The 15,737-nt window shown below is 45.8% G+C and overlaps 1 protein-coding gene across 1 annotated transcript in view; it reads right to left on the minus strand.

The window, feature by feature from the left end:
- The window catches only part of LOC121575286 (S-adenosylhomocysteine hydrolase-like protein 1), a 96,833-nt gene that overhangs the window by 13,255 nt on the left and 67,841 nt on the right, over window positions 1–15,737 (minus strand). The window contains exons 6-8 of the mRNA XM_041888275.1: window positions 1,288–1,382; window positions 1,043–1,149; window positions 822–938 (exon numbers count right to left, since the gene is read on the minus strand). Of these exons, the coding sequence (XP_041744209.1) occupies window positions 822–938; window positions 1,043–1,149; window positions 1,288–1,382 (319 nt within the window). The remainder of the gene's footprint in view (window positions 1–821; window positions 939–1,042; window positions 1,150–1,287; window positions 1,383–15,737) is intronic.

Here is a 15,737-nt window from a genome sequence, read left to right on the forward strand (position 1 = left end):
CCGTGGCTTTGTGAGACGCGGTGTGGGTGAACGGATGATCTCCGCATGTGTATTTCCTACCGTAAAGCATGGAGGAGGAGGTGTTATGGTGTGGGGGTGCTTTGATTTCTATCTGTGATTTATTTAGAATTCAAGGCACACTTAACCAGAATGGCTACCACAGCATTCTGTAGCGATACGCTATCCCATCTGGTTTGGGCTTAGTGGGACTATCATTTGTTTTCAACAGGACAATGACCCAACACACCTCCAGGCTGTGTAAGGGCTATTTGACCAAGAAGGAGAGTGATGGAGTGCTTTATCAGATGACCTGGCATCCACAATCCCCCGACCTCAACCCAATTGAGATGGTTTGGGATGAGTCGGACGGCAGAGCGAAGGAAAAGCAGCCAACAAGTGCTCAGCATATGTGGGAACTCCTTCAAGACTGTTGGAAAAGTATTCCAGGTGAAGCTGGTTGAGAGAATGCCAAGAGTGTGCAAAGCTGTCATCAAGGCAAAGGGTGGCAATTTGAAGAATTTGTTTAACACTTTTTTGGTTCCTACATGATTCCATATGTGTTATTTCATAGTTTTGATGTCTTCACTATTATTCTACAATGTAGAAAATAGTAAATATAAAGAATAAACCCTTGAATAAGTAGGTGTGTCCAAACCTTTGACTGGTACTGTATATATGTAATTACTGATATTTTTTTGTATTTACAGTATTTGATCAACAAAAAAATCTAATAGATACATAGTTATGTAGTACAAAGAGCACTGAGGTGTCGTAGTGAGAGAACATTCACTTGTATGCTTAAAGGTACATTTAACATTTACCCATCCAGGATAGACTCTCTGCAGCAGTAGAGGTTGTCAAACTTCTGCTTTGTCACAGAGTCATTTACATTCATGGCTGGCACACACAGCTTGCCTGCTTTGGACAGCTGGTACAACCTTTAAGGCAAAGAGAAAGTAACTAAGTAACTAAGCTCAGAGTTACCTGTTGGTCTTATGAACGTGTGTGTTTGTGAATGTACTGTAATCAGAAATAAAATCACCTGTGTACCCCAGTCACACTCTCCTCCACAATGCCCCTGATCTTCTTGAAGACGTTGGGGTATTTCTTATACAACCAGTGGGTCAAGTCCCCTCCGTCATCAAGAATCTACCACAGACACAGCAAGAGACAACATTCTCAACAAACAGTGACAACATGCACACATATATCAGTAACACAAAATGGTCAACAAGGACATTTGCCTTGCTGTTAAAGGAGGGTAATTGACAAGAGTTCTATGGGTACCATGTTAGGCTGCCAGCCCTCCATGTTGATGCACTTGTCGATACACCACCAAAAGTCATCCTCCGATTCACCCTTCCAAGCAAAAACAGCCACACCTGCACAAATTACAAGGTAGTTGGGAGAATAAAAGGGTTTAGAAATGTTAATATTTCTCCAGATCAGACATATATTGCAACAAATATAAAATCTAAGGCCCTTTTTAAACAACAGCACATGGTCCTCAGCAATTAATATAAGCTAAGACCCTTAATTCTAGAGAGCAGAACCGATCACGTTTGAACACACGGTGCTTGATGTCCATATAATCTGCTGTAAAGTCATTCATATAATGACCTGCAGCTTAACTCCAGACATCTGGACCTGCACAACAGTCCAACCACAACACCACATAGCCTAGAACAGCCCCTGCCTCTGTAGGCTCCTCCAGATAGTACACTTACATAACCCTGCTCACTAAACACTAGGGCCGGGCTTGGTATCATGGCAAGGAAATAAAACACAAAGCGGATTCAATTTCTTTAAGAAAACAGCCCTAATTTTAGAAACATTAGTCACATGTATTTATTTTCCAAGCTATAGCACACAATATTTTACATACAGCAGGTTTTTAACGATCAAAGAGCTTGGTCTGCTTCGTGTTTTCATTTTTGCCATGGAAAAAATATTGCAATACTGGTATCGTCCCGGCCCTACTAAACACTTCAGCTCGCTACCATTAAAGCCCACTTCACACCCTCATAATCACTCAGGAAACGGGTGTCAATAGCAGCCATAACTACCAGTATTGACATCAGTATTGAACAGTCATGTAGGATTTAAGCTACACTAGCTTATCACGGTTAGCTTCACAGTAGGCCTATTCGCCTATACTGGTATGTATGTCACTATACTGCTATTTGTGTCATGACCAATTGTTGTGAACTGACCTAACCTGTGACTACTGTCGTGTATTGAGATTATGACGTTGTTAATGTTTTAAGTGGAACCAGAGAGGACGTTAGTTTTAGTATCAAGAGGGAATGTTTTAGTGTAACACCACATACAACAGACAGGAAGTGTGTTGTAGACAGGGGAGACTGGTGATTGGCCAGAAGAGGGAGCCACCCATCTTTTTGCATTGTTTATAAGTAAGGGGCTAGACAAAGAGAGGCAGAGCGGCCATTCTGAGGCGTCGCTCTCCGGGTGGGCATGTCACCTGTCACTTATGCTGAAGCTTGTGATATGAATAAACCTTATGATCTAAGTTCAGTATGAGCGGACTCCTTTGTTCATCAGCAATAATTGCCACCATTCACCCGATACGACACTACTTAACATCGTTTCTGCCATGCTTGAGTAATTGGAGATGGGAGTGCTGATAGCTACTTTACTGAGGAAAAATGTACTTACTATGACTGTGATATGTGGTTGTCACAGCTAGCCATTTTAAGATGAATGCACTAACTGTAAGTCTCTCTGGATAAGTGTGTCTGCTAAATGACTAAAATGTAAATGTTGACTTGTGTCAAAAACGCAGAACATCTTTTTATAAACAGACATACCCCTCCCCATCTTCACAACAAACTTTGTCAATATGACTTGACCATGATAATTGACCATCCAATGTTATACTTCGGAGTTTAGCTTCCTCAACCTGCTCAATGGTCATAACTTTTATGCACAACTCCAGTTGAGGTTTAGGCCTTAGAGAATGTTTTGATCCAAATACAATGCTTTTAGCTTTAGATGTATTTAAGACCAGTTTATTATGAATCACCCATTATGATACTGACTAACTCCTTATTTAGAATTTTAGTGAGCTCACTGGCTTTGGGTGCTGACATGTAGAGTGTAGAATCAGCAGCATACCGTCATTTTAGCTTTATGTAAGACCAGTGGCAAATCTTTTGTAAAAAGAAGAGAAGCGTAACGGCCCAAGGCAACTGCCCTGAGGGACACACTCTGGGTTCTATTGGATAAGCAACTCTCCACCATGTGATGGCAGGTGAACAATTTATGATCAATAACGTCAAAGGCTGCACTGAAATCTAACAATACAGCTCCAACTATCAACTTATTATTCATTTCTTTTAACCAATAATCTGTCATCTGAGTCAGTGCAGTACAAGTTGAGTGCCCTTCTCTATATGCATGCTGAAAGTCAGTAGTTAACTTGTTCTCTGAAAAATAGCATTGTATTTGGTCAAACAGGCAGCAAACTGATTGGGTAGCTGTTAGAGCCAGCAATGGGTGCTTAACTATTTTTACGCAGTGGAATTACTTTAGCTTCCTTCCACGCCTGTGGACACACATTATTTTAGGCTTTGGTTAAAGATATAGCAAATAGGGGTGGCAATACAGTCTGCTACCATTCTCAATAGTTTCCCATCAAGGTTGTCTATACCTGGTGGCTTATCATTATTGATGGATAGCAATAGTTCTTCCACCTCTCCCACACTAACTTGACCAAATTCTCTTTAATTATTAGTTATTTTATACAAAACATATGATGGTTCACTGTTCAATGTTATCATTTCACTTCAGAGTTTTCCCACTTTACTACTGAAATAGTCAGTATTGAAAGGTTTTGTTGTTATAAATGACTCATCAACTTCAATGAACGATGGAAATGAATTGGTTTTTCTGCCCATTATATAATTTAAGGTACTCCAAATATTTTTCCATTGTGTTTTATGTAATTGATCTTGGTTTGGTAATAAAAACGTATTTTTGTTAAGTGTAGTAAAAAAATATCTAAATGTACAGTATGTCAACCAATCAGCTAAGCAGCCTGAATTGTTTGCCACCTCTTTTGCATCATTTCTTTGAACCCTACAATTGTTCAATTCATCATCAATCCAGAGAGCTCTAAAAGTTCTCACAGTTAATTTCTTAAAAGGTGCATGCTTCTCAACAATTGGCATGAATAATTTTACAAATACTTCCAGTGCTGCATCTGGATTCATTTCCTCATACACAGGCCAACATAAATGTTTTACATCTTCAACAAAAGAGTCCTGAGAATTTTTTTCCTATGATCTCTTATAAATTACTTTAGGCCCAAACTTTGGAACTTTGGTTTTCCTTGTTTTTCCCACAATGCTTTTATCACTACAGCCAATGGTAACGCATATTGCTTTGGAGTAAAGCTCTGCACCATTAGTTAAGATATGATCAATACAAGTGGATGCCACAGATCCAACACTATTGGTATGCACTCTAGTTGGTTGAGTGATAACCTGGGTCATATTACAGGCATTAGTCACAGTTATAAGCTTCCTCTTGAAAGGACAGCTAGTTGCTAAGCAGTCAATGTTTAGGTCACCCAGAAAATAGACCTCTTAACATCACACACACTATCAAGCATTGTGTACGCATTATCCAAATACTGACTTTTAGCACTTGGTGGTAGGGATTAATATTTTCCCGAAAATATAATTCATATGTATCCTGAGAGTAACGGGAAATAATGCAAAAATCGGAAGTGCCAATTTAAAGCGTTTTAAACCAAGATATGATCACTATGCCAGGGTTCTCGCCAAATAAGAGGGGCGCTGCACCAACTTATCGGCTGCGCCACTATGTAATGATTTCAGAGCAAATTAAACTTATAATTAGGGCTCTATTCAATCTGCATCGCGGAAGTTCAGCTTTACAGCGTGATTGAAATTTAAAGGCAATGTTCCCTCTTTAGCGAAGACTGCATTCACAGTAAATGCTGCATGTCAGCGCAATCTGAAATTACTGTTACATTTCTATCGCGGAATCTGTAACGCTCCAGCTTTACAGATTGAATAGAGCCCTCTGTAATGATAGAGTAACTTTTTTTGATCGCCAATGACATTGTTGTGAATGGCGAAACAGGCCGTTCATAAATTCACAGTGCTGTCATGTTCCTCAATTAATTCAGCGCATTTCAGCAGTTGGCTATCTCGACACAGAGCCCGCCCAGGACGCACCCCGAGTATAGCGTTGTCGAATCATACAAACTTTGTAAAGGCAGTCAAACAAAAGTAAAATGACCAAAGTTGCTAAGCTTGCTAAATAACCTCCAATGAATGTCAGAATGTATCCTATATTTGGCAAAAACTAGTTGATGATTATACAGATAGCAGATCAGCTCATGAATAATGGGGAGATGAAGAGTGAAAATAGATTAAATATCAAGGTATCTTAATGGGGACCAACTCTGTTTTAAAAATATCCGTATCTATCCCTCATACCGTTTGTTGATCACACATTCTCTACTGAAGCTCTCATATGGGCAGCAAGTATGAGACAGCGCAGAGAAGCGGGGGAAATGTTATTTTTATTTATTTAACCAGGTAAGCCAGTTGAGAACACGTTCTCATTTACAACTGCGACCTGGCCAAGATAAAGCAAAGCAGTGCGATAAAAACAACAACACAGAGTTACATATGGGGTAAACAAAACATAAAGTCAAAAATACAACAGAACATATATATACAGTGTGTGCGAATGTAGTAAATTATGTAGGTAAGGCAATAAATAGGCCATAGTGCAAAATAGTTACAATTTCGTATTAACACTGGAATGATAGATGTGCAAAAGATGATGTGCAAATAGAGATACTGGGGTGCAAATTAGCAAAATAAATAATAATATGGGGATGAGGTAGTTGGGTGGGCTAATTACAGATGGGCTGTGTACAGGTGCAGTGATCGGTAAGCTACTCTGACAACTGACGCCTAAAGTTAGTGAGGGAGATAATAGTCTCCAGCTTCAGAGATTTTTGCAGTTCGTTCCAGTCATTGGCAGCAGAGAACTGGAAGGAATGTCGGCCAAAGGAGGTGTTGGCTTTGGGGATGACCAGTGAGATATACCTGCTGGAGTGCAGACTACGGGTGGGTGTTGCTATGGTGACCAGTGAGCTAAGATAAGACGGGGATTTGCCTAGCAGTGATTTATAGATGACCTGGAGCCAGTGGGTTTGGCGACGAATATGTAGTGAGGGCCAGCCAACAAGAGTGTACAGGTCACAATGGTGGGTAGTATATGGGGCTTTGGTGACAAAACGGATGGCACTGTGATAGACTACATCCAATTTGCTGAGTAGAGTGTTGGAGGCTATTTTGTAAATGACATCGCCGAAGTCAAGGATCGGTAGGATAGTCGGTTTTACGAGGGCATGTTTGGCAGCATGAGTGAAGGAGGCTTTGTTGCGAAATAGGAAGCCGATTCTAGATCTAACTTTTGATTGGAGATGCTTAATGTGAGTCTGGAAGGAGAGTTTACAGTCTAACCAGACACCTAGGTATTTGTAGTTGTCCACATACTCTACGTCAGACCCGCCGAGAGTAGTGATTCTAGTCGGGTGGGCGGGTGCAAGCAGCGTTCGGTTGAATAGCATGCATTTAGTTTTACTAGTGTTTAAGAGCAGTTGGAGGCTACGGAAGGAGTGTTGTATGGCGTTGAAGCTCGTTTGGAGGTTTGTTAACACAGTGTCCAATGAAGGGCCAGATGTATACAAAATGGTGTCGTCCACATAGAGGTGGATCCGAGCGTCACCAGCAGCAAGAGCAACATCACTGATATACACAGAGAATAGAGTCGGCCCGAGAATTGAACCCTGTGGCACCCCCATAGAGACTGCCAGAGGTCCAGACAACAGGCCCTCCGATTTGACACATTGAACTCTATCTGAGAAGTAGTTGGTGAACCAGGCGAGGCAGTCTTTTGAGAAACCAAGGCTATTTAGTCTGCCAATAAGAATGCGGTGATTGACAGAGTCGAAAGCCTTGACCAGGTCAATGAAGACGGCTGCGCAGTACTGTCTTTTATCAATCGCGGTTATAATATCGTTTAGGACCTTGAGCGTGGCTGAGGTGCACCCATGACCAGCTCGGAAACCGGATTGCATAGCGGAGAAGGTACGGTGGCATTTGAAATGGTCGGTGATCTGTTTGTTAACTTGGCTTTCAAAAACTTTCGGAAGGCAGGGCAGGATGGATATAGGTCTGTAACAGTTTGGGTCTAGAGTGTCACCCCCTTTGAAGAGGGGGGATGACTGCGGCAGCTTTCCAATCTCTGGGGATCTCAGACGTTACGAAAGAGAGGTTGAACATGCTAGTAATAGGGTTTGCGACAATTTCGGCAGCTAATTTTAGAAAGAAAGGGTCCAGATTGTCTAGCCCAGCTGATTTGTAGGGGTCCAGATTTTTCAGCTCTTTCAGAACATCAGCTGTCTGAATTTGTGTAAAGGAGAAGCGGTGGGGGCATGGGAAAGTTGCAGCAGAAGGTGCAGAGCTGGTGGCCGGGGTAGTGGTAGCCAGGTGGAAAGCATGGCTAGCCGTAGCAAAATGCTTGTTGAAATTCTCGATTATTGTAGATTTATCGGTGGTGACAGTGTTTCCTAGCCTCAGTGCAGTGGGCAGTTGGGAGGAGGTGCTCTTATCCCCCAATGGACTTTACAGTGTCCCAAAACTTTTTGGAGTTAGTGCTACAGGATGCAAATTTCTGTTTGAAAAAGCTAGCCTTTGCTTCCCTAACTGATTGTGTATATTGGTTCCTGACTTCTCTGAAAGGGGGCTGTTCGATGCTAATGCAGTACGCCACAGGATGTTTTTGTGCTGGTCATGGGCAGTCAAGTCTGAGGAGAACCAGGGGCTATATCTATTCTTAGTTCTGAATTTTTTGAATGGGGCATGCTTATTTAAGATTGAGAGGAAAGCACTTTTAAAGAACAACTAGGCATCCTCTACTGACGGAATGAGGTCAATATCCATCCAGGATACCCGGGCCAGGTCAATTAGAAAGGCCTGCTCGTTAAAGTGTTTTAGGGAGCGTTTGACAGTGATGAGGGGCGGACCCATTACGGATGCAGGCAATAAGGCAGTGATCGCTGAGATCCTGGTTGAAGACAGCGGAGGTGTATTTAGAGGGTACATTTGTCAGGATGATATCTATGAGGGTGCCCATGTTTACAGATTTTGTGTTGTACCTGGTAGGTTCGTTGATCATTTGTGTGAGATTGAGGGCATCTAGTTTAGATTGTAGGTTGGCCGGGGTGTTAAGCATATCCCAGTTTAGGTCACCAAGCAATACGAACTCTGAGGATAGATGGGGGGCAATCAGTTCACATAAGGTGTCCAACCAAGTTGGATTTTTAGAAGTAGAAGCTCAAACTGTTTGGGCACAGACCTGGATAGTATGATAGAGCTCTGCAGGCTATCTCTACAGTAGATTGCAACCCCACCCCCTTTGGCAGTTCTATCGAGACGGAAAATGTTGTAGTTGGGGATGGACATTTCAGCATTTTTGGTGGCCTTCCTAAGCCAGGATTCAGACACTGCTAGAACAACAGGGTTGGCGGAGTGTGCTAACGCAGTGAATAACTCAAACTTAGGGAGGAGGCTTCGGATGTTAACGTGCAAGAAACCAAGGCTTTTATGGTTACAGAAGTCAACAAATGATAACGCCTGGGGAGTAGGAGTGATATTGGGGGCTACAGGGCCTGGGTTAACCTCTACATCACCAGAGGAATAGAGGAGGAGTAGAATAAGGATACGGCTAAAGGCTTTAAGAACTGGTCTTCTAGTGCGTTGGGTACAGAGAAAAAAAGGGGCAGATTTCCGGGCGTTGTAGAATAGATTCAGGGCATTATGTACAGACAGGGATATGGAAGGATATGAGTACAGTGGAGATAAACCTAAGCATTGGGTAACGATGAAAGAGATAGCATCACTGGAGGCACCGATTGAGTCGGGGGGTGGGACAAAGGAGCTGTCTATGGCAGGTTGAGCTGGGCTGGGGACTCTACAGTGAAATAGTACAATAAGAAATAACCGAAACAGCAATAAGCAAGGCATATTGACATGGGAGAGAGGCATAAAGCAATCACAGGTGTTATTCGAGAGAGCTAAGATTACAGCTGGTAATGGCGACAAAGTTTGGGCTGAGGCTAAACATAAACAGGATGCGGTACCGTATAAAGGAGCAGTCCAGCAGGCATCAGCTGTATAGCTGAGTTATCATAAGGTCCGGTGAACAGCAATAGGAGAGTTCAGAGGTAGTTCGGGTGCTGCTACAGCACTGGCGAGCAAGAGGCCCGGCTTGCGTGTGCTAGCGGGCCGGGGCTAGCAGATGGATCTTCGTGGTCGACGTCGTAACGGGAAGCCTGTTGAAACCACATCAGATGATTTTGTCGGCAAACCAGTCGTGTTGGATCGGCGGGGCTCCGTGTCAACACTAGGAGGTCCCGTCCGGTTGACAGAGAGGTAGATAGCCGGGAGATGGGCCTGGCTCGAGGCTAGCTCAAGGCTAACTGGTGCTTGCAAAGGTGCAATGGTAATTAGCCAACGACAACAGCCATTTGGTTGCAGCTAGCTGGTTGCGATGATCCGGCGCTAGGGTCCAGTGATTCCGGCAGAAAATCCGATATGCTCTGGGTCGATAGCACGCTGTGCAGACTGGCCGACAAATTGTCCAGGCTAGAGCTAGAGCTGGCTGGTGGGTAGTGCAGGCCACGGACAATGGTGAAGACGCTAACGGTGGCTAATAGCAAGTAGCCATTCGGTTGCAGCTAGACTAGTTTCAGTTTAAGGTTCTTGATAAAAGTTAAAGAAATAATAGAATCCTTTCCACGTTGGGTGAGGCTGGTTGCAGGAAAGTATATTTAGTTAAAGAATGAAAAGTAAAATTCAGAAATATATACAAAATAGACAAATAAACGGGCTATTTACACAAGGACACAGAAAAAAACACGACCGCACTGCTACGCCATCTTGGCATAGAGATATTTTGACATGCATAGGCGAGTTAGGAATTTTCATGCGAGACAGGAGTCTGGATTTGGGGTTTCAGTGGGATTGGGACTAGATAGGCTATTTTCCTATCTCTAGGACAGGAGAACATAGAGTTTTCCCTCATGCCTCTCTGAATTGTTAACAGACTTAATGTCTGTGACAGAGATGCCTATGTAGTGAATTGTGCATAGGCCTATCAAATTTGTGACTGTCTGAAGAGTCACAATGACAGCTCAGAGGCACACATTATTTTATAGGCTATACTGTAGGGATTTCCTGTAGGGTTTATTAAGTACATTCGGGTTGGCAGTGTCAATTATGCGTATGCTTTTTATCTATGGCGACTTTGTGTGAAGTAAATACGCTGGGCTGAAGGCTTCCATGTGAAAGCCTGTTTGGATAATGTGCCATTTAATTTTTTGCTAATCTGATGCTGCGCATGTTGTGTATTTTGTGGCATTGCATTAGTGCTGACATTGAGGAAAATGTATGCAATTTCCAGGTCGTCATTAAATATTTTCAGGAAATGTAAAGAGTGTTCCCGAGACAGTCGCGGGGTCCCGGTTACCCCATGTTAATCCCTACTTGGTGTGGTGGCCAATAGCAGCACTCCAAAAGAAGAGGCTTCAGATGAGGCAGGTGAACTTGCAACCACAACACTTCAACAACATTTGACATGAGATCCTCTCTAAGCTTTACAGGAATATGGCTATGAATATATACAGCACCTCCCCCATTCCTGTCTTTTCTGTAGATATCCTTGTATATGTCTGTTCTCTAAACCAAGAGATGATAATAAGCTAGGTTTCTTGTCTCTAAAGCTGTTATCCTATGATTTTTAGGAGAGGATCAGACATCAGGTGATGAATGCAGCAGGACAGACGGCCTTCTGGTAATTTCCATCCCAGAGAGAGCAGAGCAGGCTGGCCGAAACAGAAGCTGCCAGAGGACATGGCCCTTTCATCTGTTTGCCGGGAGATTTCTCTCCATAAAGACCAGGACCAACTATTTATTAGAAATAGATACTGTGACAGATGGCGCTTTACACAACTATGTGGGAAAGGGAGGGCTTATGTAAAAAAATAATTACCCCAAAATAGAGTGGTACACAAAAAAACTATTGTGAGCCCTGCTATTGGATTGGAGGGGTGGGGAGATTTTGAAAGCTCTATGTTTCCTCTGCTACTCGTCCTGTATGAACATACAGCTAGAAACACGCTAAATAGTACCTGGGCTTAGCACCTCTATTCCACTGACAGTTTTTTCTTAGTTAACCTCCTATCTAGTCCTCTACTCCCTGTCTCTTTCTCTGTGTCTGTAAAGTCAGTGCATTCGGAAAGTATTCAGACCCCTTTACTTTTTTCACATTTTGTTACATTACAGCCTTATTCTAAAATGTATTAAATATTTTTCTCTCAACAGTCTACACACAATACCCCATAATGACAAAGCGAAAACAGGGTTTTTGAATTTTTTACAAATGGATTAAAAATAAAAAACAGAAATACCTTATTTACATAAGTATACAGACCCTTTGCTATGAGATTCGAATCCTGTTTCCATTGATCATCCTTGCTAATGTTTCTAGAACTTGATTGGAGTCCACCTGTGGTAAATTCAATTGATTGGACATGATTTGGAAAGGCACACACCTGTCTATATAAGGTCCCACAGTTCACAGTGCATGTAAGAGCAAAAACCAAGCCATGAGGTCGAAGGAATTGTCCGTAGAGCTCCAAGATAGGATTGTGTCGAGGTACAGATCTGGGGAAGGGTACCAAAACATTTCTGTAGCATTGAAGGTCCTCAAAAACACAGTGGCCTCTATCATTCTTAAATGGAAGAAGTTTGGAAGCACCAAGACTCTTCTTAGAGCTGGCCTCCCGGCCAAACTGAGCAATCGGGGGAGAAGGGCCTTGGTCAGGGAGGTGACCAAGAACCCGATAGTCCCTCTGACAGAGCTCCAGAGTTCCTCTGTGGAGATGGGAGAACCTTCCAGAAGGACAACCATCTCTGTAGTATTCCACCAATAAGGCCTTTATAGTAGTCGCCAGACGGAAGCTACTCCTCAGTAAAAAGGCACATGACAGCCCACTTGGCGTTTGCCAAAAGCCACCTAAAGGACTCTCAGACCATGAGAAACAAGATTCTCTGGTCTGATGAAACCAAGATTGAACTCTTTGGCCTGAATGCCAAGTGTCACGTCTGGAGGAAACCTGGCACCATCCCTACGGTGAAACATGGTGGGTGGCAGCATCATGCTGTGGGGATGTTTTTCAGCGGCAGGGACTGGGAGACTAATCAGGATCGAGGGAAAGATGAATGGAGCAAAGCACAGAGAGATCCTTGATGAAAACCTGCTCCAGAGTGCTCAGGACATCAGGCTGGGGCGAAGGTTCACCTTCCAACAGGACAACGGTTCACCTTCCAACAGGACAATGACCCTAAGCACACAGCAAAGACAATGCAGGAGTGGCTTCGGGACAAGTCTCTGAATGTCCTTATGTGGCCCAGCCAGAGCCCGGACTTGAACCTGATCGAACATCTCTGGAGAGACTTGAAAATAGCTGTGCAGTGATCCTCCCCATCCAACCTGACAGCGCTTGATAGGATCTGCAGAGGAGAATGGGAGAACCTCCCCAAATACAGGTGCTAAGCTTGTAGTGTCATACCCAAGAAGACTCAAGGCTGTAATCACTGCCAAAGGTGCTTCAACAAAGTACTGAGTAAAGGGTCTGAATACTTATGTAAATGTGATATTTCAGTTTTCTATTTTTAATAAATTTGCAAAAATTCTAAACCTGTTTTTGCTTTGTCATTATGGGGTATTGTGCGTAGATTGATGAGGGGGAAAAAACAATTGAATCAATTTTAGAATAAGGCTGTAACGTAACAAAATGTGGGAAAAGTCAAGGGGTCTGAATACTTTCCAAATGCACTGTATATACAGTACCAGTCAAAAGGAGCAGGTTTTCATCAAGGATACAGTACCAGTCAAAAGTTTGGACACACCTACTCATTCCAGGGTTTTTCTTTATTTTTACTATTTTCTACGTTGTAGAATAATAGTGAAGACATCAAAACTATGAAATAACACATATGGAATCATGTAGTAATCAAATAAGTGTTAAATAAATCAAAATATATGTCATATTTGAGATTCTTCAAATAGCCACCCTTTGCCTTGATGACAGCTTTGCACACTCTTGACATTCTCTCAACCAGCTTCATGAGGTAGTCACCTGGAATGCATTCAAATTAACAGGTGTGCCTTCTAAAAGTTAATTTGTGGAATTTCTTTCCTTCTTAATGCGTTTGAGCCAATCAGTTGTGTTGTGACAAGGTAGTGTCACGATCATCTGGGTAAGGAGTAGACCAATACGCAGCGTGTTGAGCGAACATGATTGACTTTATTATACTAACGCACAAAAACCAAAAACAATAGACGACTCGTGAAGTCCACAGTAACAATGACCGCAAAGGAACAAAAACCCACAAACAGGCTCCCAATCAGAGACAACCAGCAAACAGCTGACACTCGTTGCCTCTGATTGGGAGTCACTTAGGCCAACACAGAAAACAACAACCTAGAACACCCACGGACTGCGACCGCGCCTCAATAAGGGCTAAACAAGGAGGGGCTGGGGGGGCATACCTCCTCGGCGGCGGTTCTGGCTCCGGCCTTGCCCACCACCCTCCAATCAACCCCCCATAGCGCCCCTGGTCCGGTCTGACCCCGCTGGCTGGATCTGGACTGGACATTGACGGAGCGGATTGCAGTCCGTTGTGGAGCAGCTGACCGGTCTTACCAGGCTGGCGACTCGCACCCCGGGCTTGGTGCGAAGTAGCAGGAACGGGCTGAACCAGGCTGACGACTCGCACCCCCTGGCTTGGTGCGAGTGGCAGGAAGAGGCTGGACCAGGCTGACCGACTCGCACCCCTGGCTTGGTGCCGAGTGGCAGGAACGGGCTGGACCAGGCTGACCAGCTACACCGTAGGCTTGGTGCGTGGAGCAGGACAGGCCGGGCTGGGCTGACGACGCACACCGTAGGCCTGGTGCGTGGAGCAGGGACAGGCCGGACAGGGCTGGCGACGCACACCGTAGGCTTGGTGCGTGGAGCAGGAACAGGCCGGGCAGGGCTGTCGACGCACACCGTAGGCTTGGTGCGTGGAGCAGGGACAGGCCGGACAGGGCTGGCGACGCACACCGTAGGCTTGGTGCGTGAGCAAGAACAGGCCGGGCAGGGCTGTCGACGCACACCGTAGGCTTGGTGCGTGGAGCAGGGACAGGCCGGACAGGGCTGGCGAAAAGCACACCGTAGGCTTGGTGCGTGGAGCAGGAACAGGCCGGGCAGGGCTGTCGACGACAACCGTAGGTTTGGTGCGTGGAGCAGGGACAGGCCGGACTGGGCTATGGAGACGGATAGGAGACCTGGAGTGAAGAGCTGCCGACAAACCCGTCCTGGCAGAATGCCTACCTTCACACACTCTGTGTGTGAGGCATCAGCACAGGACGTACAGGGCTGTGTACCCGTACTGGCATAACAGCACGTGATACTGGCGCAGGATATCCGGGACCGAGGAGAGGCACTGGAGGCCCCAGCGCTGAGCCGGCACACTTGGTGCGAGTGGCAGAACGGGCTGGACCAGGCTGGACGATCGCACCCCCTGGCTTGGTGCGAGTGGCAGGAACCGGGCTGGACCAGGCTGACGACGCACACCGTAGGCTTGGTGCGTGGAGCAGGGACAGGCCGGGCTGGGCTGACGACGGCACACCGTAGGCCTGGTGCGTGGAGCAGGGACAGGCCGGACAGGGCTGGCGACGCACACCGTAGGCTTGGTGCGTGGAGCAGGAACAGGCCGGGCAGGGCTGTCGAACGCACACCGTAGGCTTGGTGCGTGGAGCAGGGACAGGCCGGACAGGGCTGGCGACGCACACCGTAGGCTTGGTGCGTGGAGCAGGAACAGGCCGGGCAGGGCTGTCGACGCACACCGTAGGCTTGGTGCGTGGAGCAGGGACAGGCCGGACAGGGCTGGCGACGCACACCGTAGGCTTGGTGCGTGGAGCAGGAACAGGCCGGGCAGGGCTGTCGACGCACACCGTAGGTTTGGTGCGTGGAGCAGGGACAGGCCGGACTGGGCTATGGAGACGGATAGGAGACCTGGAGTGAAGAGCTGCCACAACCCGTCCTGGCAGAATGCCTACCTTCACACACTCTGTGTGAGGCATCAGCACAGGACGTACAGGGCTGTGTACCCGTACTGGCATAACAGCACGTGATACTGGCGCAGGATATCCGGGACCGAGGAGGGCACTGGAGGCCCCGAGCGCTGAGCCGGCACACTCCGTCCTGGCTGCATGCCCACCTTCGCACAACACGTGCGGGGTGCTGCGGACAGCGTGCCGGACTATGCCGGACCACTCGTGGCACAGTGCGCAGCTCCGCCTACCGCGAACCTGCCCAGTCTCATGCTGCCATGCCTGAGTACGGGGAGTTGGCTCTGCTCTCCATCCAGGCTCCGCCAACCTGCTTTCTGGCCCCCAAAACCCGGTGGCCTTCTCTCTCCTCTTCTCCTATTTCGCCCTGTGGCAGCCTCCTGCTGCCCAGTCGCCCATGCCCGGTGCCCCCTAAAAAATTATTGGGGGTGCCTCTCGTCCGTCCGACGATGGCACTGCTGACGCCGCTGCTCCTCTCCTGCCTGGGT

The sequence above is a fragment of the Coregonus clupeaformis genome, chromosome 10, assembly GCF_020615455.1.
Source record: "Coregonus clupeaformis isolate EN_2021a chromosome 10, ASM2061545v1, whole genome shotgun sequence".
NCBI classification, from domain to species: domain Eukaryota; kingdom Metazoa; phylum Chordata; class Actinopteri; order Salmoniformes; family Salmonidae; genus Coregonus; species Coregonus clupeaformis.